Below are 25,347 nucleotides of genomic sequence, written 5' to 3'. Positions count from 1 at the left end.
TCTTCCCAGTGACATTGCCATCAAGGATCCTTGGAGAAGCCTTCTGTGGCCACCTAACCTACAGTGTCCACCCCACCCCCGTCTTCCCATCTGCTATGCATGCTACGAGTTCTCATCACACCAAGCAGTAGATTGTAGGTCTGTTGGTTCACCTGTCACCTCTGGCCTCTTCTATTAGGGCAGAAGCTCCATGAGGGTGGGGCCATCGGGTTGCACGCCTCCCAGAGTCACCTTCCTGCTTATGTCAGCAGACCCTGTGCCCTGAGCAGACGCCCTGCAGAGACAAGGCATCCCGTGCTTTTGGTCACTGTTATGTCCCCAGATCCTAGAACAAGGGTCAGCTAAGTGCAGCCTACTGCTGCCTGTTTTGGTATGACCTGCGAGCTAAGAGCAGTTTTCACATTTTTAAATAATTGGAAAAAAGTCTCAAATGGATAACCTTTCATAGCACATGAAAATTATGTGAGGTTCACATTCTGCTGACTACAAATAAAGTTTTATTGGAACACAAACAGAGCCACACGGGCCATTTATTTATGTACTTCTTGTGGCTGCTTTCTTGCCAAGTGGAGTAGTTGCAACAGAGACCACGCAGCCTGCAAGGCCCACACTTACTATCCAGCCTTTCACAGGACACGTCCGGGGAGCGCTGGCCTGGGATGTCACCTGGCCTGGGATGTCACTTACTGGGTGTTTAATGAATGGGGTCCAATGATTTTTTTTCTAGACTCCCCATGGTCAGAGTCCCACCCCTTCTGTGAAAGCCCAAGATCTTTGGGATTTTACTTCAACCACAATGGATTATTACTAGAAACCTCCTTGTTATTGGGTTTGCACCCTCTTCAGCAGAAGATGAAAATGGGTCCTCTATGAGCCTCGCCTTTTGGCAAGTTGGCCCCGTCCATTTGGTCGGGCTGCAGGAGGGTCATCTGGCTTCATCATGCCACTGCGGTCCATGAGCTGTCCATGGCTGTTCCCGCCTTGTCTCATCTGAGCAACGCAGCCAAGAGCCTTAGGAGAAAGCAGTGTCCCTGCCCGACAGACGGGGACACTGAGGCAGGAGCCCCACCCAGGGCCCTGGAGCAGCTGAACTGACATCCACGTCTCCTTTTTCCTCCCTGCCAGGCTGCCAGCCATGCTTCCACGCTATTCACGCTGTGTAGTCACCCCACTGCCCTCAGGGTGTGGAGATGTCCAGGAGCCAGCCCTACTGTAGCTGGCGGTGCCATCTGCCAGTCTCCTTCTGTCACAGACAACAGCCCCCCACCCCCCACCCCCAGCCACCTCCGGCCAGAAGCACATTTGTCGGGAGTCTTTGGTCTCCTGCAAAGCCTGATGGGTAGATGGGTTGTTGCATCCAGGGACAGTTGTCTTGTCATCAGAAACCTCCTTCCTGTCCATCCTCACCCCAATCCTGGAGCCGCTGCCCCAGCCATGTATACATGCTTGCAACTTTGCAGCTGGTTGGCTGACTCAAAAGAGACAGTCCTTGCTCATCACTCAATAGAGAATCATCAGCCACTTGGGTCCAGAGTCCCCATAAAGCCCACCCTGCTCCCAGCGACTGCTTTCCCAGGAACTTCTGTTTTTATTTCTCATTCTTCACCTGGACACTGGCTCTACCTGGTACAGCGAAGGGTGAGGAGGTGCCAGAGGGGCTGGGCTAACAGGTGGGGCCTCTCTTGAAATGTGTTTTTTCTTTTTTTCTCTTTGAGGCATTTTAACTCAAGGTAGAAGGAGGCTGGTGGCCCGTGAGGGCCATTGGAGACAGCATCTCAACATTTGAAAGTGAAAAGTGAACGTCGTTCAGTTGTGTCCAACTCTTTGTGACCCCATAGACTATACTGTCCATAGATTTCTCCAGCCCAGAATACTGGAGTGGGTAGACTTTCCCTTCTCCAGGGGATCTTCCCAACCCGGGGATCTTCCCAACCCAGGGATCAGACCCAGGTCTTCCTCATTGCAGACTGATTCTTTACCAGCTGAGCCACCAGGGAAGCTCAAGAATACTGGAGTGGGTAGCCTATCCCTTCTCCAGGGGAACTTCCCAATCCTGGAATTGAACTGGGGTCTCCTGCTTTGCAGGCAGATTTTTTTACCAGCTGAGCTACCAGGGAAGCCGACATTCAATTGTTCCAAATATAATGAGGCACTGCCTGCCTAAAATGCCTCTTTCAGGTCAGATGGTCTTCACTTCAATATGTCTGCCCCTCACCAGGGTCAGTGTGTCTCTTGTGGCCAGGGTTCCCCAGGGAAGGTGTGGTCCAGGAAGGCTTCCCCGAGGAGGTGGCATTTATGCTAAGATCTGGAGAGGGAAGAGGTAAGAGCCACGAAAGATGGGGGGGTAGTGGGCAGTAGGGGCAGCAGTGGAGGTGGCTAGGACGAGCTGGAGAGAATAACGGAAGCACATGGGGCCTTGTCTGAAGATTGGAGCAAGAGAACTGCAGCTGGGCAAGGGGCAGTCACCGTGGAGCAGGCCCTCCGCTCTTCAACGCCCTCTTCACTTGTTCTACCACCATTGCCTCGCTACAACTGACAGCCAAACACATTCTCTGTACCTTACCTGCCTCTGCACCAGGCGTTTCATATGCATGATCCCGTTTCAGCCAACAACCCTATGAGGACAGGGTACAAGGATCTGTGTCCATTTTACAGATGAGGAAGCTGAGGCACAGGAAGTCAGAGTCACACGGCTAGTAAGGACAGAACCAGAATGTAACACCCAATGTCTGCAGATCTTTGGATGGAAAACCGTTTTCCCAGTCCCCACTGCCCTGGGCCTTCCAGACAACATGGTTTCATTTCCATGAAACTTGAAGAAATCCCGTTGGGGGTGCCTGGAGGCCCTGGGGTGATTCTGGAGCCCAAGGAAGGAATCTGAGGCCTAGGCAACTGCAGGAGTGAGGTGAGGGCAGTGGGGTCAGGGCCACTGGGGCCAGGAATACGGGAGGGGTAGGGGCTGGTGACATGGAGCACGGGGACTCAGGGAGCAACGAGGGGCCACTTCGGGATTAGAAATAAGTCTCTCTGAGGCCAGGCTTGGGGTCCGATGGGGCACACCGCATCTCACTCCTTGTGGCTCTGAGTGGATGGTCTACAGATTGGTCCTTTCCTCGTGAAAAATACGTCAGCATCCCAGCTGCTTCCTCCAGGAGGCAGAGAGTGGAGCTGGTGGGTCACAAAGGCAAGGAAGGTGTCCACACAGAGCATATCGCTCTGGGGTTCTAGACACTTCTTTTCCCCTGAACGCTGCTGGGGTGTGAGGACTGGAGGCGTGGGAGTGGGAGCAGCAGCAGCCCTTAACACCAGCCGACGTTTAACACCTATTCTCTGTCTTGGAATTTTTCAGACTTCCAGCCACGAGGAATTGTTTCCTTAATCATATTCAACTTCCGGCATCCTGTCGGATGATGCTGAGCTTGGCAAGATGACAAACAGTGCCTACGTCTGCGTGTGGACGTGTATGTCTGCATATGTTTACACACATGCTGACTTCCCCTCTCCTCCGCACTGGCTTCCTCACTGAACAGGACATAAAAGGACCACGGAGCCAGAGCTCAAATCCCTCCTGAGCGGAGGGAAATCCGGGTGCCATGGTTTCCAGAAAGGGAACACCATCTCCGTATGGGGTGTAATTACATCTTAGCTTTCTGCAGAAGAATAGTTTATGGCTTAAATGCTATTAATTGTAAGCCGTTTTGTTCCACGGGAAGTTGTTCATTGATAACTACCCAATTAGGGTTATTTTGCAATTAGTCTATTCACAGTAAATTTATTGCAAAAGGGGGAGGCTGTGGTGCAGTGAATGAACGCCCTGTTGGGGCTGGGTGTGCCAAGGCCCTTACACGCCAATCTTATCAGCCAGCTCCCAGGCCCCCAAAGGGTGTGACACCTTGGCCGACGCAGCTGAGACCACGGGGGATCCCTATGCTGCACAGCCTCCCTGGGGTGTCTCAGAGGGACCGCGATAGGTGTGGGGACCCCTTCCTCCACTGGCCACAACAGCCCTCTTGCTCCCTACAAACATCCAGGGAGGAGGTCCTTCTCCTCCAACTACAGACAGCGGAGAGAGACAGCCAGCAGGTTCAGGACATCCCCGAGGTCTGAGAATTTGGACTAAAGTGAAACTGCCTGCCTCCTGAGGCGGGGAAGGATCTGGGGTGCATGCAGGCTCCAGAGCCTGAGAGCTAAGGGCAGCCCCGCCGCCTGCTAGTTATGCACCTCTGGCCACAGACTAAACCTCTTTGAGCCTCCATTTCCTCGTCCATTAAATGGGTTGATAAAGAGACTGACCTCACAGGGCTGGTATGAGGATTCAGTGGGGTGGAAGGCAAGTGTTGGAGGTACTACTACACGGACTTGGTACCTAGCAGGGATCAGAAAACTATGGCCCCATGGGCCACGTCCTACCCACAGCCTGCTTTCGTAAATTGAGTTTTTTCAGAATAACCAAGTGCACTTGTGTATGTATCGTCCTGGCTGCTTGTGTGATACAACAGCGGAGTTGAGGCGTTGTGATGGAGACTGCAAGGCCCATGAAGCCTCAAATATTTACTCGCTGGCCCTTTATAGAAAAACTGTGACAACCCTTGGTACCCAGCGAGTGCCCCCTGCTACTCTCAAGGAAAGACATGCAGCTCAGGCCTCTGCCAGGCCATGAGCTAGTTAAGGGAAGGATTTTGGAAACAGCTCCACTTATTAATTCAAACATCTGTACCACTATCTGCTAAGTCAACAACATAATGGGAACCCCGGGCCCACTTAGACAAGAGTCCCTATGCAAGGGAGACATGAACCTTTTCTTTTTAAACCTTTCTATTGGAAAGAGAGTATAGTAGAGATACACATTTCCAACTGAACACTTTAAAGTACAGATGAATTTGAGGTAAGGGTTGAAGCTGTCCCCACTGCACCCCACCCAGAGGGGACCCCATGAAGGGTTTGCCATGGACCCTTCCAGGCCTCTATACCCACGCACCCACGTGGCCACCCCTGATCTGATCCATACCCTCCATCCAGTGATTGGGGATCAACAGAGAAGCACATGTGAAAGATGAGGAGCTGAATTTCAGCTCAAGTTCAGCCTCTCACTGATTGGGTGACCTTGACCATAAGTCCCCTCCTCTCTGGGCCTCGTTTCTTATCTGTCCATTGGAGAGACAGAATCAGGATTTCTCTAGAGGTGACCCAGCCCCCTTTTCCTTGGGAGCTGTTCTCACCTCACACCTCCTTCTGCCTCAAGAGGGATATGGGATTGATGAGACGTCGGGCACCTTCTTGCCTGGCCTCCAAATCCTCCGATGCTGGGGGAACTGAGAGCTCTCTGCTCCCACCCTGCCACCCAGCCCAGCACTGCAGTCGGCTTTCCTGATGCTCTGACCTTCTGTCTGGACACCAAGATGGACCCAGCACCCCGTGGGCCCACTCCTCTTCCACTCATGGACCCCTGCCCCACCCAGGTCTTGTGTGTATCCCCTACACAATGAGCATTCATTGCTATTTGAAGTTAGAAGCAACTAGGTGGTATTAATATTTGGAACCCTTGGCCACTTAGTGAGGGACCGTGGGGTACCCCTGGCATTGACTGTGGCCGATGAGAATGAGGGATGACCAAGAGCAAATTGTGAATGGACCCCAAGGGAGGTCTGAGTGGGAAGACCCTTTGAGTATTTAATGCAGGGTGCTCCCTGAACAGATAAGGAAGCTGGAACCAGAGAGGGGAAGGCAATTTCCCTTCCGCTGGTGAGTTCCTGGTGAAACTTGAACTAAAACACATTGCCCTCCATTTCAAATGCATCGCACTGGTTGCTCCCAGTGATATCAGCTCTCTCTTCTTTTTAGAGAAGTCTTTAGGATGCTGTCTGCCATGTGCGTGGAGAAAGCCATGGGGTGGACTAACTCACAAACTATTTGGGATGTAAGGTCTTCTACAAGAAAGAGTATCTGCTGACCTGCAATGAGTTTATGTGTGTGGCTGCGGGAGGCGGGGTGGGCGTGTGGACGTGGATGAAAGAACACTGACCCCCACGAGTTACCTGTAGCAGGACAGTGGGAACATGAAGGGTCTCCCGTCTCCAAGGTGGGTTTGAAATTTTCTGCCATAACATGTGTTTTTTTTTTTTTTGATCTTGAGAAAATATGACCTCACCCAGGATGGTGGTATCTCTATCTCAGGATGTCTCTACCTGCAGGCTTGTGAGGCCTCCTACAAGCCGTAAGACCAGGGGGAAGTTATTTTATGCCACTCAAATGAAAAATGATATGCTCCTGACGACAGTGCCAACCTCACTGGGCCACAGATGAGACGAGCTGATTGAATGCAAACTGCCTGTGCCATGCCAGGACACAGTGAGCGCTCAGTACCTGTTATTACTCCCCTTCTGCAGGCACTGGAAAAGGTGAAATGTACACGTGTGCAGCAAGGAACACGTGTCAGTGGTGAGAGGCGAGATGCAGAGATGCACATGCTGTAATACTTCACCTGTGCAGAGCCTTTCCCCCATGCCCCCGATTTCTGAGGACCCTCCCCTGCACTTATGAACGTCACTGTTAGAGCTCTGACCTCATACCACATGCCAGCGAGAGGTCTGACTTATCACTGGTCATCAGCATGGAGAAGGGGGCCCAGTGTGGGGCAGGAGGGAGGCTGGTGGGGGGTGGGGGGCAGAAGGGGGAAGGAAATAAGGAAAGAAGAAACTGTAGATGGAGGAAAATGAGAAAGATGTTTTTTCAGAGCCCCCAGTGTCAATGCAACCAATAGATCCTTTCAGATCCTATTCATTTACAGTAATATTCACGTCAATTTTAATCCCCATATTCTGCTGAGAGAGAAAGCAATCCGTATCAATACCATCACCACCTACACCTTCCACATTAGCCCTGATTACATTGTATTTTATCCTTTGTCACAAAGGCAACTGGTTAACGCTGCCACAAAAGGTAATTTGATTTGGGGGAACTTCTCACGCAAGATTTTGGAATTCACAGGAAGGTCCAAAACAAATGATCTCGCGTCTTGATTTGGGGTTTGAAAAATAGGGCAGTCGCTGAGAGAAGGTCTGAGGATGTGAGCAGAGCGGGGCTGGGACTTACCTTCGAGGGGGCAGAACCGAGTCACCTTCTCGGGCATCAGCTGTCCGAGCTTGTGGCGGCAGTAGGTCTCCCCGATCTCCTGGCGGCAGTGCTTGGACTTGGAGCGGGACAGCGCGGAGATGGCCTCCTTGCCCGAGATGTCACACCTGAGGGGCTGGTCAGGCTTGGCCTCGGGGGAGCTGCCCCCGCTCTTGCGGCCGTGGGGCAGTCGGGGGGCGTCCTTGCTGTGGCTGCCATTCACCGCGACCCGCTCGCCGGGAGGCAGCACCTCGTTGGGACCTTTCCCCGGGGACGGACGCCCCCTCCCTTTCTCCTCCTGCTCCCGCTTCCTCTTCAGAAGCTCCTTCTGTCCTCTCGGGGGCTTCTTCGTCAGCTCAGGCTGGTGCTTCTGCTTTTGAGCTCTGGGTGCAAAGTTGCTGTTGTCCACGTTCTCAAAATCCTTGGGCACCGAGTTCTCATTGTTACTGTCGGTTCGCACTTTCTCTTTTGGCCGGTGGGAGAAGTAGCCGTCCTAAAGAAGACAGGGACAAAACACAGAAGAGAATCTTGACTGAGCCATCAAGCTAAGCAGGTGGGCCCTAGAGAATGGGGCACGTAGGTTTGGAGGTTGGAGCCCTGGGGTCACACGCCTTGCCTTTGCTATGAGCTTCACCTTAGACTTCGTGTTAGATCTTTCTCTTGAACTCAATTTCTCAACCTGGAAATACAAGATGTTCCAACTAGAAAATAAAACTTTTGCGATCTCCAACATGCTCGGACTATGATCCTCAATGCTTGTTATTAAACACACTCCCTTTTCATGGAAGTCTCCTTCAGATGTTTCTGTCACTGGAATCTAGAGTTTGTTTTGGGCTTCCTGTTTAAATTCCAGCAGAGAGCGCTGTGATGGTTAATGGCTAGCAAAGCCATAATAAAGCTATAAGGGGAGAAAACATTGGTAGGCTAGTATTTACTAGCTAGTATTTCCTTTGCCTTTAAGACATGCTCCTAGATCTATGCCCATAAGAGAAATGAGATCATGCCATAGTTAATTCTGGAGGGGAGACATCACCAGCTATCTCGATGGGAATGTGTCCTTTATAGGACAATCCTTACAATGAATCTAAGACCTGGTGACAGTCTTGTGTTTGAGCTTTGACTCTTGGACTCTTGGATAATCAAAGCTCCAGATAGCTTTGACTGTCTGGAGCAGGACTGATTAAGTCACCCGGGAGGGGGTGGGTCAAGAGAAAAGGCAAGAGTCATTCTTGAGACAATGAGTCTTTCCAGGAAGAGGGGCACCTGGAACCCAGCTTCTCCACGGTATGTGGGCCATGGCCATTTTGAGCTTGGATCAAATAAACTGGTCAACTAACATCCTGCATCATTTCCAAAACCCAGTGCTTCTGTTTAGAGCCCATTACTAAGGCCTTGACCTGAAAGAGAATCCACTGGGCCAAAGCTAGTCAGAGGGGACACAGAGGCCACGGAGAATTGAGGCTAATTGACTCTTTAAATCCACTGCTATAGAAACACACTAGCAATGAGTAGCAATCCCGAGGGCAGACATCCTCGTTCATTTTCCTAAATGTGACCATTAAAGGTTCTCAAGGAGGGCGCTGGAGGCAGAGCGTGGAGGCAGTGCTGGCTCCCAGGAGGGGCTGACGTGCAGCTGACATTGAGCACGGCTCCTCCTTCAGTGGTCCTGCAAGCTACTACCTGCCCTGAGCCAAATCCTCCGTTCCATTTGTTTCTGTAAATAAAGTTTTATTGAAACACAGCCATGCCTGTTCATTTATGGCTTGTCTATGGTCGCTTTCCTGCTACAACAGCAGAGGTGAGTGGTTGCCATAGAGACTGTCTATCTGGCCTGCAAAGCTTAAAATACTTCTATCTGGCCCTTTAAGAAACACTGTGCAGACCCCAGTTCTCCAGGACTGTGAGTTTAGAAAGTTCCCCTTCCTTGAGCTTGGCTTGCTTGCCCTTGTCTCCAATGTCCCCATTTGGTCCAGCAATGTGTCTGCCCACTTCTTACCTTTGTTTCATCTCCCCTAGCATCAAGTACCAATTTCAAGAATCCATAGGAATGAAAGCAACACTAAGATATCTCGTGGCCATTCTGTAAGTTGATGTTACTTTTATTCTCATCTTGCAGGTACTGGCATCAGTGACCCATCAAGGTAACCCAGGCGGTTGGTCATGAAGCTGGGATTCAAACCAGATAGGCTGCTGACCTCTGGCCTGGGCCATCAGATCCACCAACCATTCCAGGGAGCTTCAGAGCCCTTCTGATCCCCCTCACTCTGTCCCCTTAAGCACGGCAGTCTGACTCCCCTCCCATCCACTGTCACCCAGCTAAACGGATCTGGGACAGGCTTGTCATCTCCAAAGAGCCGTCTCTAGGCTGGCCAGGGGTCATCAGGTGTCAGGAAGTCACAGAAGAGGGAGACGACAGTAAGGAGGGGCCACATGGCACCAGGGTGGCAGCAGCCGGAGGCAATGGACAGGAAGACTGAAACAGGGAGACGCCAAGAGAGAGTGCAGTCTGTGTTCTGTCACGGAGAAGCTGCTGGTCATCCGTGGGAGCCGACATTACATGCTGGTCCATAAAGGGGAACTTCCGGTTCTAACACCTATTTCCGGCTTTTCTTACCTCCCGTATGCATCTTGTAAGAAATCCCCCTCAAGTGGGGGCCATGCCTCTGCTGTTGAAACCTAAACAAACTTCACTGCTATTCCTCTTTTCCTTCTTTCTGTTCAGAGACCCTTGAAAAATTCCAAGCAGCCTCTCAGCTGAATTCTCTGAGCTGTCCCTGTGAGCCAGACCCCATATGCCGCTGATTCACAGGTATTACCTACTGCATGCTGAAAATCACCCCCTAAGGGGTATCCCCTCACTATTTTATAGAAAGAGGAGCCAAGGCTTGCTTGTTGCTTTCACCCACTTGGGCATGCTATCAGGTGCCAAGTACTGTGCTAAGCCCGCCCATGTGATAAATCATTTAACCTTCAGAAGTAAATTCTGAAGTAACAGAGGCAGACACTACCATTCTCTCATCTTACAAGAGAGGGGGAAAAAAGCTTGGGGATGTTCAGTGATTTGTCTGACGTCATTTAGGAAAGACTGTGAATTTTCACCTGTATAATTCTAAAACTTGTTATAGTTTTGTGCCTCTTCTGTTCAGCTGAAAGGTCAAGGGCGGAGCATTTAGTGCCCCCTTCTCTGTGACAGAGTGGATGGGGTCTTTGCACACTTTAGCCTAGGCTGGAGTGGACTGGATTGTGGGGGGGATGGTATTCAATAAAGCTCTTGACAAATATTCCAGTTCTCTTCCTTCTAGGCACATGATACAATTGCACTTCCCATTCCCTAAACGAGGCACGGCCAAGCAACTTGCTGTGGCCAAGACAAGTGACTGGGGCCAGGCACATTTTGCCACGTCCCTTCTTCCCTGGCAGCATCCAGCCACGCTCCTGATGGTGAAGGCCCTGCAACTCCACCAACCCTCCATGAGCAGAATAAACCTCTGCAGATTTCTGTCCCTGAGGTTTGGGGATCTTTGCTACTGCAGCACTAATTCATCCTGATTAATACAGGAGACAACTATCTGCTTTCTTCCTCTTAGCTGACCTCAGATACAAGACCCAATTACATATTGCTTTTTGCCTCTAACAGCCAAAAGATCAGTTTGATGACACTTGCTGTCCAAGAACGTGAGTTTAAATTCTGTCCCTAAGCCCATTTTTTTTAGAAATTAACAAGAATGCAGAGAGTGAGCAGAAACCCCCACAGCCACCTGCAGCCATTCTTATCAAAAACGTCCTAAGTACAGTTCCTGGGTTGTTCTCTTTCCTCATTAACTGACAATCACCAATTTATCCCCTGAGCAGAAAACCTCCGTAAAAATTTCAAAATTTCAAAAGCTCACATTCTCCTCCACTTTCTGGCAGAACTTCTCTAAGCAATACCAGACACAGGAAACACTGCAATCAATGAAGCTAATCTGACCGTCAGAAAACGGCTGGTTCCTCTGGTTAATTTGTGACATCAGGAACAGGGGCCAGCATCAGTTCTAACAGGACTCGAGATTAATAAGGGTTGTCCACTCAGAGACGCTCACACAATGGGGACTGTCAGCTCTGCGCGACCCCACAGCCTTCCCCCTGGCCCCAGGCGCTACTCAGCTGTCAAGGGAAACCAAAAGATTTGAGGGTAAGAGGGAAGGGAAATATTTTGTCTTCTTGCACGAAGAGCTTACAGGTATTCGATAGCTTCCAGAAAAGTCATTGAGGCATAGTCAGTGAGAATCAGGCATCACTCAGGAGCCTAAGATCTCGGTCACACTGAGTCAGGGCTGTTTTGTATAGCAGTTGATGAGTTCTCCAACACCTTCCCCCAACGGTTTTCTTTCTTCTTTTTTGTACACTTTATTTTACTATGGTGAGAACATGTAACATGAGATCTTTCCTCTCAGCAAGCGCTTTAAGTGTCCCATACAGTCTTGCCACCCACAGTCACAAGTCAGTACAGCAGATCTCTAGAATGTATTCTACACCACCAAGACTCCATGCCCATTGATTACAGAGATTCTTCATTTCCCCAGCCCCCGGCCACTGGCCACCACCATCCTAACTCTCCGATTCTCTGAGTTTGATTATTTAATTTATTTATTTAAAATTGAAGGCAGACTTTTTTTTTTGGCCACGCCACATAGCACATGAGATCTTACTTAGTTCTTCCACCAGGGATTGAATCTTTACCCCCTGCACTGGAAGCACAGGTCTTAACCACTGGACCACCAGGGAAGTCTTGAATTTGACTGTTTTAGATTCTCATGTAAGTGGATCAAGCAGCATTTGTCTTTCTGTGTCCAGCTTATTGCACTCAGTATTAACATCCTCTGGGCTTCCCTGGCAGCTCAGATGATAAATAATCCACCTACAATGCGGAAGACCCGAGTTTGATCCCTAGGTCAGAAAGATCCCCTGGAGAAGTGAATGGCTATCCACTCCAGTATTCTTGCCTGGAGAATTCCATGGACAGAGGAGCCTGGTGGGCTACAGTCCATGGGGATATGACTGAGCGCCTTTCACTTTCATCCCTCTTTCATACCAGCATCCTTGAGGTTTATCTATGTTGTCACATATGACAGGATTTCCTTCCTTTTCTAGACTGAATAATATTCCATGTATGAATACACTGCATTTGCTCCATCCATTTATCCCTCCATCCTTCTATACATTGGTAAAGTATCACTTACTTTAACTCTTCACCTGCTTGCCAAGAGGCTAATCAGTCTTGGTTTTTCTCTCCTTCCCCTGGAGAATCAAGATCCAGACATCCAAACCCAGGTTCCCTTCCCTGTAAAAACCAACCGTGGGAGGTTTCCAGGCAAATATATATGAGATAATCCTCATACCTTTAGCACCCATATCCCCCTAAACTCTGGCCCTTCACGCACTTTGTGTCCCTAATCCCCTCGAGCACCCAGTGAAGCACAGCATGAGCCCTAAAGAAGAGGAGGAAGCTAAGGCATGGGGAAGTGAAATAACCTGACCATGAAATGAAAGTGATGCTGGAAATGATGTGATCCAAACTCTGCATGCCTCAGTTTCCTCATCTGGAAAATAGGGATTTGAAAACAATGCATTATGGGTATTTGGTGATGACAAATGTATATAAAACTTCTGGAATGTGTCTGCCACACCCAAAGTAGGAAGAAGAACGAGCAAAGAAGCTTCCCCACCGATTAACACTGGACCTCCACTGTCTCACCCCAATGGCCTTCACCTGGATGACAGATAAATTATTATTTCTTCATGATGATGTACTAGCTGCGCCCCTTCTATTCTTAACCAATCCAACACTCTCACCTTGGATTATTTATGCAAATGCAACCCTTTGACTTATTTTATTTTAATGTACTTATTACAATGATTGCACATTCAAATGTTCGCACGCGAGCTCCAAAACTCTTAATTGCTCTGCTGTTGCCTTGCCTCTAAGCTGCTGCTAGAATCCATTTTTATTCTGGAGAAATAATTAAATGCAATAATGTCCTCCACTCCCATTCAACCTTGGGCATGTTTAGAGCCAATTTCAATCAGGTAGAAATATGCCAAGCACAAGATGGCTTCGAGAGACGCGTTACGTGACCCAGGCTGCTGTGTTGGAGACACCTGGGTCTGCTTCTGTCTTTCCTGGTTCTCTATGGTTCAGACTCCAGGATGGATTTTTCCTTGCTTAATCAATTGAATCTGCCTCCCACCACCCCCCTCGCCCCACCCCCCACCACACCCCGGTCCTGTTTCGGAGTGGAGGTGGGTTGCTGTATGTTCTAAATGCTCCACTCATTGATAAACTTTTGCTCTTATTTTTGTGTAGAGAGAACACCAAACAGGAAAGGAGGAGACCCGGGGATCTGTTTTGCTTTAGCGATTGTCGGATTTTCTCATCTATAAGATGACAGGTCCTGTGCGATGCTGAACTTTCTCCAAGTCGACCATTAATCAATACAATTGACTAACAATGTTCTGCCATTTCAAATCGTTGAGGAATAACTGATGGATTTTAAGAGACCAGGGATGGAGGGATAGATGGGCGCTCCTAAGTGTATATTCTCCTCCCTGCCTCATCCTGTGATCACCTTCTCCAGTGGCTCTTTGACCTGGGACAGACGATTTCATCTTCCTGTGCCTCAAATTCCTCATCCATCCCAGGGGCTGAGGCTGGCACCTGTCTCCCCATAACTGAGAACCGATGAAGCGCAGTGACTAGTACATGCAAGGTGCTAACCAAACACGCACCTGTTAGAAAACACGTGTACAGTGCGGACTCTGCCCCAGGCTCTGCTTCCAACCCTTCTGCACCGACTCACTCATTTGATTCTCATGAGGATTCTATAAAAGAAATGCTGCTATTCTTCCCATTTTTTTGGATGGGAGCACGGAGGTTCAGAGAAGGGACTAAATCCAGACCCAGGAAATGGAGGAGCCAGGACTGGACCCCAGGCAGTTGAGGTCTAGAGGCCACACCCACCGACACCGCCCACCTCTTGGCCGCTCTGCGGACCAGGGAGGGTGCCAGAGGGGAGCCCCGGCCAGGTGCGCCGCGCAGGCGTGAGGGTGCCCCCTCCCACCTGCTCACTCATCACCACCCGGTTACGGCTTCCTTTCACGCCATGTGGACGCACGGCCAGCTGAGTAGCTGTTCGCTGGTGAACTCAGTGTCCGAGGCTTCATTCCCATCACCAAGGTGACCAGGGCCATTGAGAGGGACACTTGGGGGAGAAGCCTGCACCTGCTTCCAAAAGGACGGCTGTGCCAGGGCAGTGGCCGTGTGCATAGCTGCACCCAATTAGGACATGCAATTACCCCAGCTGCCAACGCAAACAGACCTCACAGAGGCCCCTCGCTGGCTCATTCGTATGCACAGAGAGTGGCAGGGCTGGCCAGCACTTAGAAACTTGGGGGCCTCGCTGGGCATGGGCAGGCCAGACTTTAATAAAACCCTCAATAATAAGCCTGGTGTAATTTAGCAGATTTAGTCATGTTAACGGGATGTGCAGCTTTGGGTGAGGCGGGAGAGAGCTGCATGAGTGGAATCCAGCCTCTGCCCTTAACTCTAAGATACGGGGAGAGGAGCTGAGCCTCTCAGGGCCTCAGTTTTCTCATCTACCAGAAAAGAAGGGGTTGGAAGACTTCCTTTGCAAAGGTGAGGGAGAGATTAAATAATAGGGCACACTCATATTTCACTCTAGTTAACAACAGAACATTTAGCACGAGGCTTGATACACACTCAGCACTCAGTTGACATTTTTAGCTGGTGCTCCATCACCCAGTGAGTAGACTTAAGCCATTTGGAAGGGCAGGGTGGGGTGAAGTGCAATCAAGTCCATCAGGCCTCTGCCACTTGCTCAATGTGTGACCCAGGGCACAGTATCTAACATTGAGAGCCTCAGTCTTTCTCTCTGTAAAATGGGCATAATAACTAGTACCTGCCTCACGGCACTTTTACAAGAGTTCAGAGAGTTAACACGTGTAAAGCACTCAGGATAAAGCCTGCTGCGGCTGCTGCTAAGTCGCTTCAGTCGTGTCCGACTCTGTGCGACCCCATGGACGGCAGCCCACGGGCTCCACCGTCCCTGGGATTCCCCAGGCAAGCCATTTCCTTCTCCAATGCGTGAAAGTGAAAAGTGAAAGTGAAGTCGCTCAATCGCATCCGACTCTTCCCGACCCCATGGACTGCAGCCCACCAGGCTCCTCTGCCCATGGGATTTTCCAGGCAAGAGTACTGGAGTGGGTTGCCATTGCCTTCTCCGAGGATAAAGCCTAGACCTGAATAAATATTAGCTACAATGGATTAAATTGGAATTAATGCTTACGGTGATGAGCTAATGAGGTGGTTCTCAAAGTGTGCTCTGGGAACCCCTGGGGGACCCTTTCAGGTGACCTTTAAGGTCACTACTTTCATCATAATTTGAAGATGCTCTTTTCCTTTATTCACTCATCCTCTCACACAAGCACACAGTGGAGTTTTGCAGAGGATCCATGATGTGTGAAATCACAACATACTGAAAGCAGAGAATCCAGCTGTCTTCTATTAAGCCAGATATTACAAAGGTTTGCAAAATGCAAAACAAACAGTGCCTCTTCTCACGAAATTTGTTTTGGTTGTGTAAAACATACGTATTTTCGTAAAAGTTTTTACTTATACAGACACGTAATGAGTTATGATTAAGTAAATCAATAAATAACCATTGCTAAGAATGCCCTAGTTTAAATTTCAACATATAACAAATAATTGATAGATATAACCTACATAAAGAAAAGCTCCTTGGGGGTCCGAAACAATATTTGAAAATAGAAGGGGGTCCATGGAGACCAACAAATTTGAGAATTGCCAACATAATACAGACTTATCATCCGAAATATCTACTCATTGAGGAAATAAAAAGTTGAGGACCTTTTTATGTTGGGTTTTTCCCTATATAGCAGGCCTGTAGGTTTGTATTTTACTTGCATACACGACAAATACACACACGGGTGGAAATCTAGGTCAACTGGAAATGGAGTGATGATAAATAGTTTTATAGAGAGAGGCTGAACCCTGAAGCCCAGGGACACCCTCTGGGAGGAAGAATGACCTACTGGCCAAGATGCTCCCTTTGACCAAACTCTAGCCAAGCCCCTCTGAGCCCCTTCTCAACACGGCCTCAACCTTGGCCTGTAAAGACTGGAGCAAACACTAACATCGTTTCTGACAGCTCAAGGACACAGCCCTTGGATGATTCTAGTCCCCTTCAAGCGCCTGCCTGAGAAAACAGAAGGCTGCCAACAGAATCGAGTTTGCTCCAGCTAACCCCCTAAGACACGGCCCCAGCATCCCTTCCAGCCCCTGTGTAAGGGAGAGGACTAGCTTGGAGAAGCGCCAGCCAGCAAACCCAGATGAGTTTCATGGGGACAGGGCCCCCACCCCCTTCCTGCTTTCTCTCCCTTCTCACTGCCCTGACTCTGCTCAAGCCCTGCTCACGCCCTCACGATTCCCTCACGCTCCCTTTAAGACACCAGTCTCTGTACAAGTCTCAGTGGCGTTCAGTTCACACTGGACCCATTCCCCTCGTGCAATAAGATCTCACCCACTGAAATCTGTCCTTATGGCCTTGTTTATCCCTGACACTGCCCAAGGCCACGTGGCCTGGATCTCAACCCGGTATTGCTGTGTCCTTGGGGCCAGCGCAGGAGTCCGACTGGACCCACGCTGTCCTTCCAGCCCCACCAGGAGGGTGTGACAGTCACAATGAACAACCCAGTCCAGCTTCAGTAACAAAGCCTTCTGGATTTCTCCAAGATGGACTTTCTCAACTGTGACGTTAGGGACATCTGGGGGCAGGTCATGTCTCTTTGTGGAGGCTGTCCCGTGCATTCTAGAATGTATAGCAGCATCTGTGATCTCTCCCTATTAGATGACAGTAACACTCGTGTGAAAACCATAACTGTCTCTAAACATTGCCAGACATACCCTGGGGGCCAAAAATCACCCCTGTTGGAGAAGCACGGCTCCATGGGCATGTACCCCAGAGACCCCTGTTGGCAGCCTCAGGGGCTCAAGCCCTGCTCCCAAGCGGCAACAACAGCCCCAAGTGACCAGTCCAAGTGGACAGAACAGGACAGCTAGGCCAGGGAGAAAGAGACAGCCGCAGGAAAAGGGCCCGAGTAAACTAAGGAAAGGCATGCTGGAGGGAGCAGGGAGGGGCTGGAGGAGGTGGGGAGAAACTGCGCCTGCAAGGGGGGAAATGGGAGGAGGGTTAGACTCCCCCGCTGGAAACGGGGTCACCCTGAGGAGGCGGGACACTCATTCAAGCAAGTGGCTAGTCCCCAAGCTGCTGGCACATCCCCAATTTAAGTTGTTGTTTAGTTCCTAAGTCGTGTCCGACTCTTGCGATCCCATGGACTAGATAGCCTGCCAGGCTCCTCTGTTCATGGGATGTTTCAGGCAAGAATACTGGAGTGGGTGGCCATTTCCTTCTCTAGGGGATCTTCCTGACCCAGGGACGGAACCTGCGTCTCCTACAATGGCAGGCGGATTCTGTACCGCTGAGCTACCAGGGAAGCCCCCCAAATTTAAACCAGGGGTCATAGCTGGGACTTCATGGTTGTATCGAGGGGTTGGTTTGCTTTGTACGGGGTACACATGTCTCGGTTTATAGTCCCAGCCAACATTTCAAGGTCTAGAGATTCCATCATAAAATTTGGATTGCCACCCTCTCTTGAGGCACCAGGAGACCTGACCGCGACGGGCTGGGATTCTACGTGTGCCGACCGTCTGGGGCTGAGCGGTGGCTGGCAGTGTTGAGAAGGGGCGGCTACTCTACAGACCATCACAGCTCTTGTCCAACGCGGCGCAGGTCCCCTTATCCGCTGCACTTTGGGAGCCTGCTCAAAACCAAGGACCCAGGATTTTCAAGTAACTCAACTTCAGAGCCTTGCCTCAAAGATCTCAAGAGTCCTTAAGGAAACCTTTTATTCCAGGGTTTTCCATAGAAGCGGAACTGCCCCTCGAGGGGTGTTCTGAAAACATGTGTCATTTCGGTTGCCACAATGACTGTGGGATGCTCCTGGAAGAGAGCAATGGGGTCATCAGATCCCCAGCAATGCATATTCCCAAAGAAATGAAGAACTGTCCCACATCCTCCAGGACTTCTGAATGTCTCTACCTGTCATGTGGGTGAACAACTGGTTTTTAATTATGCAGGTCAGGAACCTCATACAAATTTACATATGACAGAGTACTTTTGAGTGCTTTTAACAGAACTGAATTTTCCAGGAAAGTGACTATCTTTAACTCAAAGGGAGATCTTACATCATTCAGAATTTTAGCATGACTTTTAAAAAATCCTGTCACCTACAGCCACACAAGCTGTGTCTGTAAGTTACCAACAAACACACCTGTTCTCCACCTGCATTTGTAATTGTAATTCTTGGTGAGTCAACATCCGGCACCTGACCTTTTCATGCGTCTTCTAGCCCCTTCACACAAAGGGAGGCCCGTCAGCTGGCAACATCAGTATCCTTGGGAGTCTGTTAGAAAAGGAGGTTCTCAGGCTCCTGCCTGGACCACTGAATCTGCATTTCAACAAGATGCCCTGGGGGTTTCTCCACACATTACAGTTTGGGAAGAGCTTGTCTGGAGATGTTATGCCTGATCATTTACAGAACAAAATACACATTATTTTTATTTCAAATTACTTTGAACACATTTGTTATATTATTATCAAGGCAGTGTATTGATCTGTTTCAGAGCTGTGAGTGTAAGTAGGTTGTAACAAGTATGGATTTCATTTCACGATAGATAAAAGGAATTATTTTAAAAGATTTATTGCATGAAGAGGGGCTGGGTCCAACAGGGTTGAGAATCACTGGTTTATTCACCCTACATACTTTAACTGGGTGCCTACTCCTCGCCAGGCATGGAGGAGGCAGAGGAGAGGAAGGGGAATTAAGACACGCTTCCTGTTGTTGGTGGAGTTCCGACACACGAGAGGGAAGTGGGAGTGGACATACAGTGTTTTAATACAGGATGAGAAGGAAGGGAGGCAGAGTGGCGATGAATGTGTGCCAAGGGTTTCATCAAGAATCCAAGTCCAAGGAGAGCGGAGGAGGTTTTCACAAAGAAAGCAGTTTTCCTGCCTGAACTTCAGAGGAAAGAGCATGTTTAACAGGCAGACAGGGAATCACAGGCAAGCAAGCCCAGCAAAACTCAAACTTCGTAATAACAACGATAGTAGCTAACACTTACAGAACATTAATTCCAAGAACTGCACTAACATTTGACACTTGATTATTCTTAAAAATTCCAGAACAACGTGTTAATGAACTCAGTGGGGGAAAATGTATCTCTATATCAAATCTGCACATCGAACACTTTAAATATCTTACAATTTTATTTGTCAATTAGACCTCAATATACATACCTAATTAAAAGATGCTTTTTAATTACACCTAATTAAAAGACACATGCTTCTTGAAGAAAAGCAATAAGAAACCTAGACAGCATATTAAAAAGCAGAGACATTACTTTGCCGACAAAGGTCTGTCTAGTCAAAGCTACGGTTTTTCCAGTGGTCATATATGGATGTGAGAGTTCAACTCTAAAGAAAGCTGAGCACCGAAGAATTGATGCTTCTGAACTGTGGTGTTGGAGAAGACTCTTGAGAGTCCCTTGGACTGCAAGAAGATCCAACCAGTCAATCCTAAAGGAATTCAGTCCTGAATATTCATTGGAAGGACTGATGCTGAAGCTGAAGCTCCATTACTTTGGCCACCTGATGCGAAGAGCTGACTCATTTGAAAAGGCCATGATGCTGGGAAAGATTGAAGGCAGGAGGAGAAGGGGACAACAGAGGTTGAGATAGCTGGATGGAATCATCGACTCAATGGACAGGAGTTTGAGCAAACTCCAGGAGATAGTGAAGGACAGGATCTCCTGGCGTGCTGCAATTCACAGGGTTGCAAAGAGTCGGACACGACTTGGCAACTGAACAACAACACAGCTGAAAAAAATCCCAGAACAACTCTTTTGGGTAGGTATTAGCATCCTTGTCATGGTGAAGGGGCTTGCAATGAAGCTATGAGCCACCATGCAGAGCCACCCAAGACGAACAGGTCATAATGAAGATGTCTGACAAAAGGTGGTTAGATAGCATCACAGAAGATACGGACATGAATTTGAGCAAACTGTTGGAGACAGTGGAGGACAGAGGAGCCTGGAGTGCTGCAGTCCGTGGGGTCGCAAAGAGACGGAGACAACTTAGCGTATGAACAACAATAACTAACACTTGACAGGTGAATGCATGGAGGCACAGAGAGGTTACGTAACATGCTCCAAATCACACAACATGGGTATAAAACCTACACTATACTCCCTAGGGCTGTTAACAACCAGCCTTGGTGGAGTGTCATGGGTACCCAAAACAACCCCTGGGGGTGACACCACCTCCAGCAAAGACCCTAAAAGAAAGCCATCTCTAAGTGGGCTGAAATCTTTAAAGAGGAGAGGGGGTCAGTAGGCAGAGGGTTACTTGAATAACTTGAGTCCTTGGTGTAAAGTCCTCTTGCCTTCCGGCTTTGTCTCCCTTGTTGTTCAGTCACTCAGTCTTTGTGACCCCATGGACTGCAGCACACCAGACTTCCTAGTCCTTCACCATCTCCTGGAGCTTGCTCAAATTCATGTCCATTGAGTTGGTGGTGCCATCTAATCATCTCATCCTGTCACCCCCTTCTCCTCCTGCCTTCAGTCTTTCCCAACATCAGGGTCTTTTCCAGTGAGTCAACTCTTTGCATCAGGTGGCCAAAGTACTGGAGTTTCAGCTTCAGCATTAGTCCTTCCAAAGAATATTCAGGACCGACCTCCTTTAGGATTGACTGGTTTGATCTCCTTACAGTCCAAGGGACTCAAGAGTCTTCTCCAACACCACAGTTCAAAAGCATCAATTCTTTGTCTCTATTACTTGAGGCTAACTCAGTTCTATACTCCGCCAACCCCAACATGCTATTTGTCATGGTTTTATTTCCCTACACACCTTCCATGAGTCTCTTGTCCCAGCTCCTGGGAAGCACTCTTTGCTTCGGCATCTCCTGTTTGCGCTCTTCTCCCATCCTGGTCCTCTGGGGAAGGGGCCCTTAAGGAGACAAACGGGCCTCCTGCTGATGAATCAAACTCATCCCTTGCATCTGTCAGGGCCCCCATGCCCTCCCCCCGCCTCCTGCCACAAGTGGGTAATGAATGACCCACTTGTAAGCTCATTACTGCAGAGTCTCTGAAGAAATGTAAATGCTCACGGAGCCAGTGAGATAAATAAGGAAAGATGTCTGTAAATAAATAAATATATATGCACTTATACACACACACAAACCCAATTAATTTACACCATCTGAAAGTCAGAGCCATTTGGGGTGGGGAGAGGGAGCAAGGGAAAGGCACCTAATATTCCCATCCATGTGATTTCAGGGCTGAACTCCCCAGCACCTGCCAATAAATTATCTTTACTATGCAGAGGTACAAATGAATATGCCGCTGTCGTCTCCCTAAATCTCCTTTATGAGCCTGTGCTTGCCTTGGCCCACCCTCCCAGGGACGGGGCCTCTACGCAAAGTTTTATGGGCTAAGTTCCCAAAGAAGGCTGCCTGTTTGTGGGCCTAACCCTCGGCAAACTGGAGGAGCCCCACTGACACTTCCTGTTCATGTGAGGGTTCGGCATGCTGTGTGCAATGGCCCAGGAGGTTCAGCCGTAAAGAATCCGCCTGCAAAGCAGGAGACATGGGTTCGATCCTTGGGTTGGGAAGATCCCCTGGGAGAAGGCATGGCAATGCACTTTAGTATTCTTGCCTGGAGAATCCCATGAACAGAGGAGCCTGGTGGGCTATAATTCTTGGGGTCACAAAGAGGGGTCACATGACTGAGCAGCTGAGCACACGGCACACAGAATGGCCACCTCCGTTGGGGCCGTGGATGGAGGTGAGCCCTCTTTAACACCTTCGGAAAATGACCTCTGCCTCCTGGCCTGAGTGGGCTGTGCTTCATGGGATGGCATGAGCTGTTTGTAACCATGCTTCTCACAAGCCCCTGCCATTCTCTGTTGGGCTTCAGGGCAGAAAACCTCCTCACAACCAACTTTTGAGTGTCCTGCGCTCCCCTGAGAGGAGAGTTCTGGTCCCTCCCTTCAGAGGGGATGTGTCTGCTGTTCATCTCTCACACTGGGCTGAGCCAAAAGGGGGCAATGGGCGATCATGGCCCCTGGGCCATGCTGATGGGTTACAGGAGCGTGCTCTGAGGTCACTCTTCTGAATTTGAAACTTGGCCCTGCCACGTGCTAGCTGTGTGACCTTGGGAAAGTTAGCAAACGTCTCTGAGCCTTGGTCCTCCCCGTGTAAAACAGGTATAATAATATCTAAACCTCATAAAGTCAATGAGAAAATATATCAAGTTAGTGCAAAGGCACAGGTCAAAGCACAGAGAATGGAAGGTAAATATTACCAGCATCATTTCATCCCAGCTTCTATAGTAACCTTCCATGGTGCATCCATTCATGTGTATTTATTTACTGAGTGCCAGCCACTGTCCCTGGCAGAAGTACTGTGTCTGTCTCTAAGATCTGGAGACACCTGCTCTTACGAAACACACATTCTAATGGAACGAAATGGACAAGCAACTTCCCAACGACTCAATAAGAAGAGAAAAACAGATGGAATGTGTTGCAGATACAATGCCAAGTAGCTATTACGTTTTATGCACCCATTTTATTTAATTTTTGATTAGAAATTTTATTATTTTTAAGTTATTTTATAATGGAGTATAGCTGATGTATAGTGTTGTGTTAGTTTCAGGTGTATAGCAAAGTGATTCATGCATATTCACCCATTTCAAAGACGAGGGAACTGAAGCTGGAAGAGGTTCTCTAAGTAGGCTGAAGAGCCAGGCCAGTCCAGCCCCAGAGAGTTGGGAAAGCGAGAAGAGGAACTGGAGCAGGGCTGGGTGCCCGGGTGACAGGGGAGAGGGCTGCTTCTGCCTCCTCTTGCCGCTCCTGTCTTAGAGATGACACTCCTCCCCAGAACACGTGCCGTCCAGGTGGGAAAGACAGTCTCTGCTGGACATGTTCCTTATTCAAGGGGCTGTTCAGTGGACCTGCCCTGGCGGATGTGCCCTGACTTCTCAGGTCTGGCTGGAGTCAGACAAAGACGCTCCCCTTTTGCCTCCAACGACCCATGAAATAGACCAGCAGAAGGTGGTTCTGGGAGACCTGCTGGACCACAGTAGTTCAGGCCACTAGATGGCTCTTTCCGTGAACTTTATAGAGTGCAAGCTACCAGCTGCACCAAGGTTCTGAAGACTGGCTGCCTTCTCTCTGGATGGGTCTCTAAGACGTTTATCTCAGTCTTCAGCCTCTGGGGGGCCCTCTAGGGTCTCCTCCAGTCTCCTGATTGCCCCAGGGCAGGTCACTTTCCTTTCCCTCAGGCATTATACCTGTTAGGATTTTTTCACACCAAAAGAGTTTGAGGCAGCAAGACAGGGACTTCCATGCCGACTACTAAATCCCGGCCAGATGCCCAAGTCATTGCAACTCCCCCAATAAAGCAGGCCCTGCTCACCTCTCAGCGCCCTGCTCCATCCTACCACCTGCTTCCTCCCCTCCCAGCTGTCTCTCACTACCTGGGAGATCACCTACATCTTACTCCTCAGTTAACCTACACACTGATTTTTTTTTTTCTTTTTTGGTTGCGCCTTGTGGCATGGGGGATTAAGATCCCCAACCAGGGGTTAAATCCATGCCCCCTGCAGGGGAAGCTAACCACCAGACCCCCAGGGCAGTCCCCAGATTGATCTCTGACACAGGAGACATTAGCATCCACACGTGACCTAAAAGCAAACTGAGGCCCAGAGAGGAGGCCACGTGACTCACCCAGTGTCACACACGTGACTCACCCAGTGTCACACGGGCAGGAAGGGATCAAACCCAGGTTGGTCTGATTCCAACGCTTGTGCTCTTAACCTCCCAGCCTTCTCTCTCAAGCATCCTAAGTGCCCGAACTTGGACCAGGCCAACCGTGAACTTTCCCCTCCTGGCTGGATCTCGGGAAGAGAACAGAATACTGTCTGTTGAACCCACACTCCTACAGTTGAGAGTGGAAGAATCCAAGCTGACACGGGGTGTTCAGGGTTTTACGATGCAGACCCTTCCCCCGCAATGCACCTTTCATCACGGCTGCTTGGGCAGCATTTTCCATGCGGTCTCCTATTGAATGTTCCCAACAGCCTTACAGCAGGCAGTATTGCCCAGCAGCCAGGGCCTCGAGCACACAAGCAGGCTACCTGGGTCTCTGCGCCATTTCAAAATGCTGTGATTTGGGGCAGGTTTCCCAGCTATAACCACTCACAGAATCGGTATGAGGATGAAACAATCATTGATGGGAAAGTACATAGGACAGAGCCGAAAACACAAATCATCACTGGAAGTAACACTCCTGTTAGTCGGAGGATATCCCTTTTGACAAATGGGTAAAGAGAGGGTCAGAGAGGGAAAGGCATTTGTTCACGGCCACACAGATTGAGGAGTTAAACCACAGTGCCTGCCGCTGGGGGGTTCCTAGATGAACCCACCTGCCAATGTGGGTTTGATCCCTGGGTCAGGAAGATCACCTGGAGGAGGGCATGGCAACCCACCCCAGTGTTCTTGCCTGGAGAATCCCATGGACAGAGGAGCCTGGTGGGCTACAGTGATTAGGGTCACAGAGAGTCAGACTCAACTGAGCGACTAAGCGCAGCACATCCAGAAAAAGAGCTGGCAGCTTCTCCGGGGGCAGCCACACCTGCAATTTCAGATCCACCCCGGGCTCACTCTCCGTGCAGAAAATGGCCCAAGGGGTCAGCTTCCTGGAAGTGTCCAGTTTCATCCACCAGGGAGATACTGACTGAGTTGGCATGAGCTGAAGCCAGAGGACCAGAACTTTTCAAAGCTCCCAGGTGATCCCGATGTGTAGCCAGAGGTCTAACGCCCAGCTCAGTCCCCTCCAGCCTCAGGCCATGTTGTGAATCAGGCAACCTGGCACTCTCTGGACCCTGTTCACCACCATTCTGCAAACTGGGGGTGCTGGGCTAGGACAGGATGTTCTAACACCTTCCCCATTTACTTATTGATCTTAACTGGCTACCATTTAAATGTCTACATGTTTATTGTGAAAAGTTGATCACCAGAAAAACTGAAAGTCACTCAGTCATGT

The 25,347-nt window shown here is 49.5% G+C and overlaps 1 protein-coding gene across 2 annotated transcripts in view; it reads right to left on the bottom strand.

Moving 5' to 3' along the window:
• The window catches only part of XYLT1 (xylosyltransferase 1), a 343,638-nt gene that overhangs the window by 149,693 nt on the left and 168,598 nt on the right, over positions 1-25,347 (bottom strand). For both annotated transcript variants that reach the window (XM_043914408.1, XM_043914409.1), the window contains exon 3: positions 7,093-7,603. In XM_043914408.1, the coding sequence (XP_043770343.1) occupies positions 7,093-7,603 (511 nt within the window). The remainder of the gene's footprint in view (positions 1-7,092; positions 7,604-25,347) is intronic.

This window comes from Cervus elaphus, chromosome 10 (genome assembly GCF_910594005.1).
Source record: "Cervus elaphus chromosome 10, mCerEla1.1, whole genome shotgun sequence".
In the NCBI taxonomy this organism is placed as follows: domain Eukaryota; kingdom Metazoa; phylum Chordata; class Mammalia; order Artiodactyla; family Cervidae; genus Cervus; species Cervus elaphus.
Note: the sequence above shows the minus strand (reverse complement) of the source record. Positions and strands in the feature narration are given on the sequence as shown.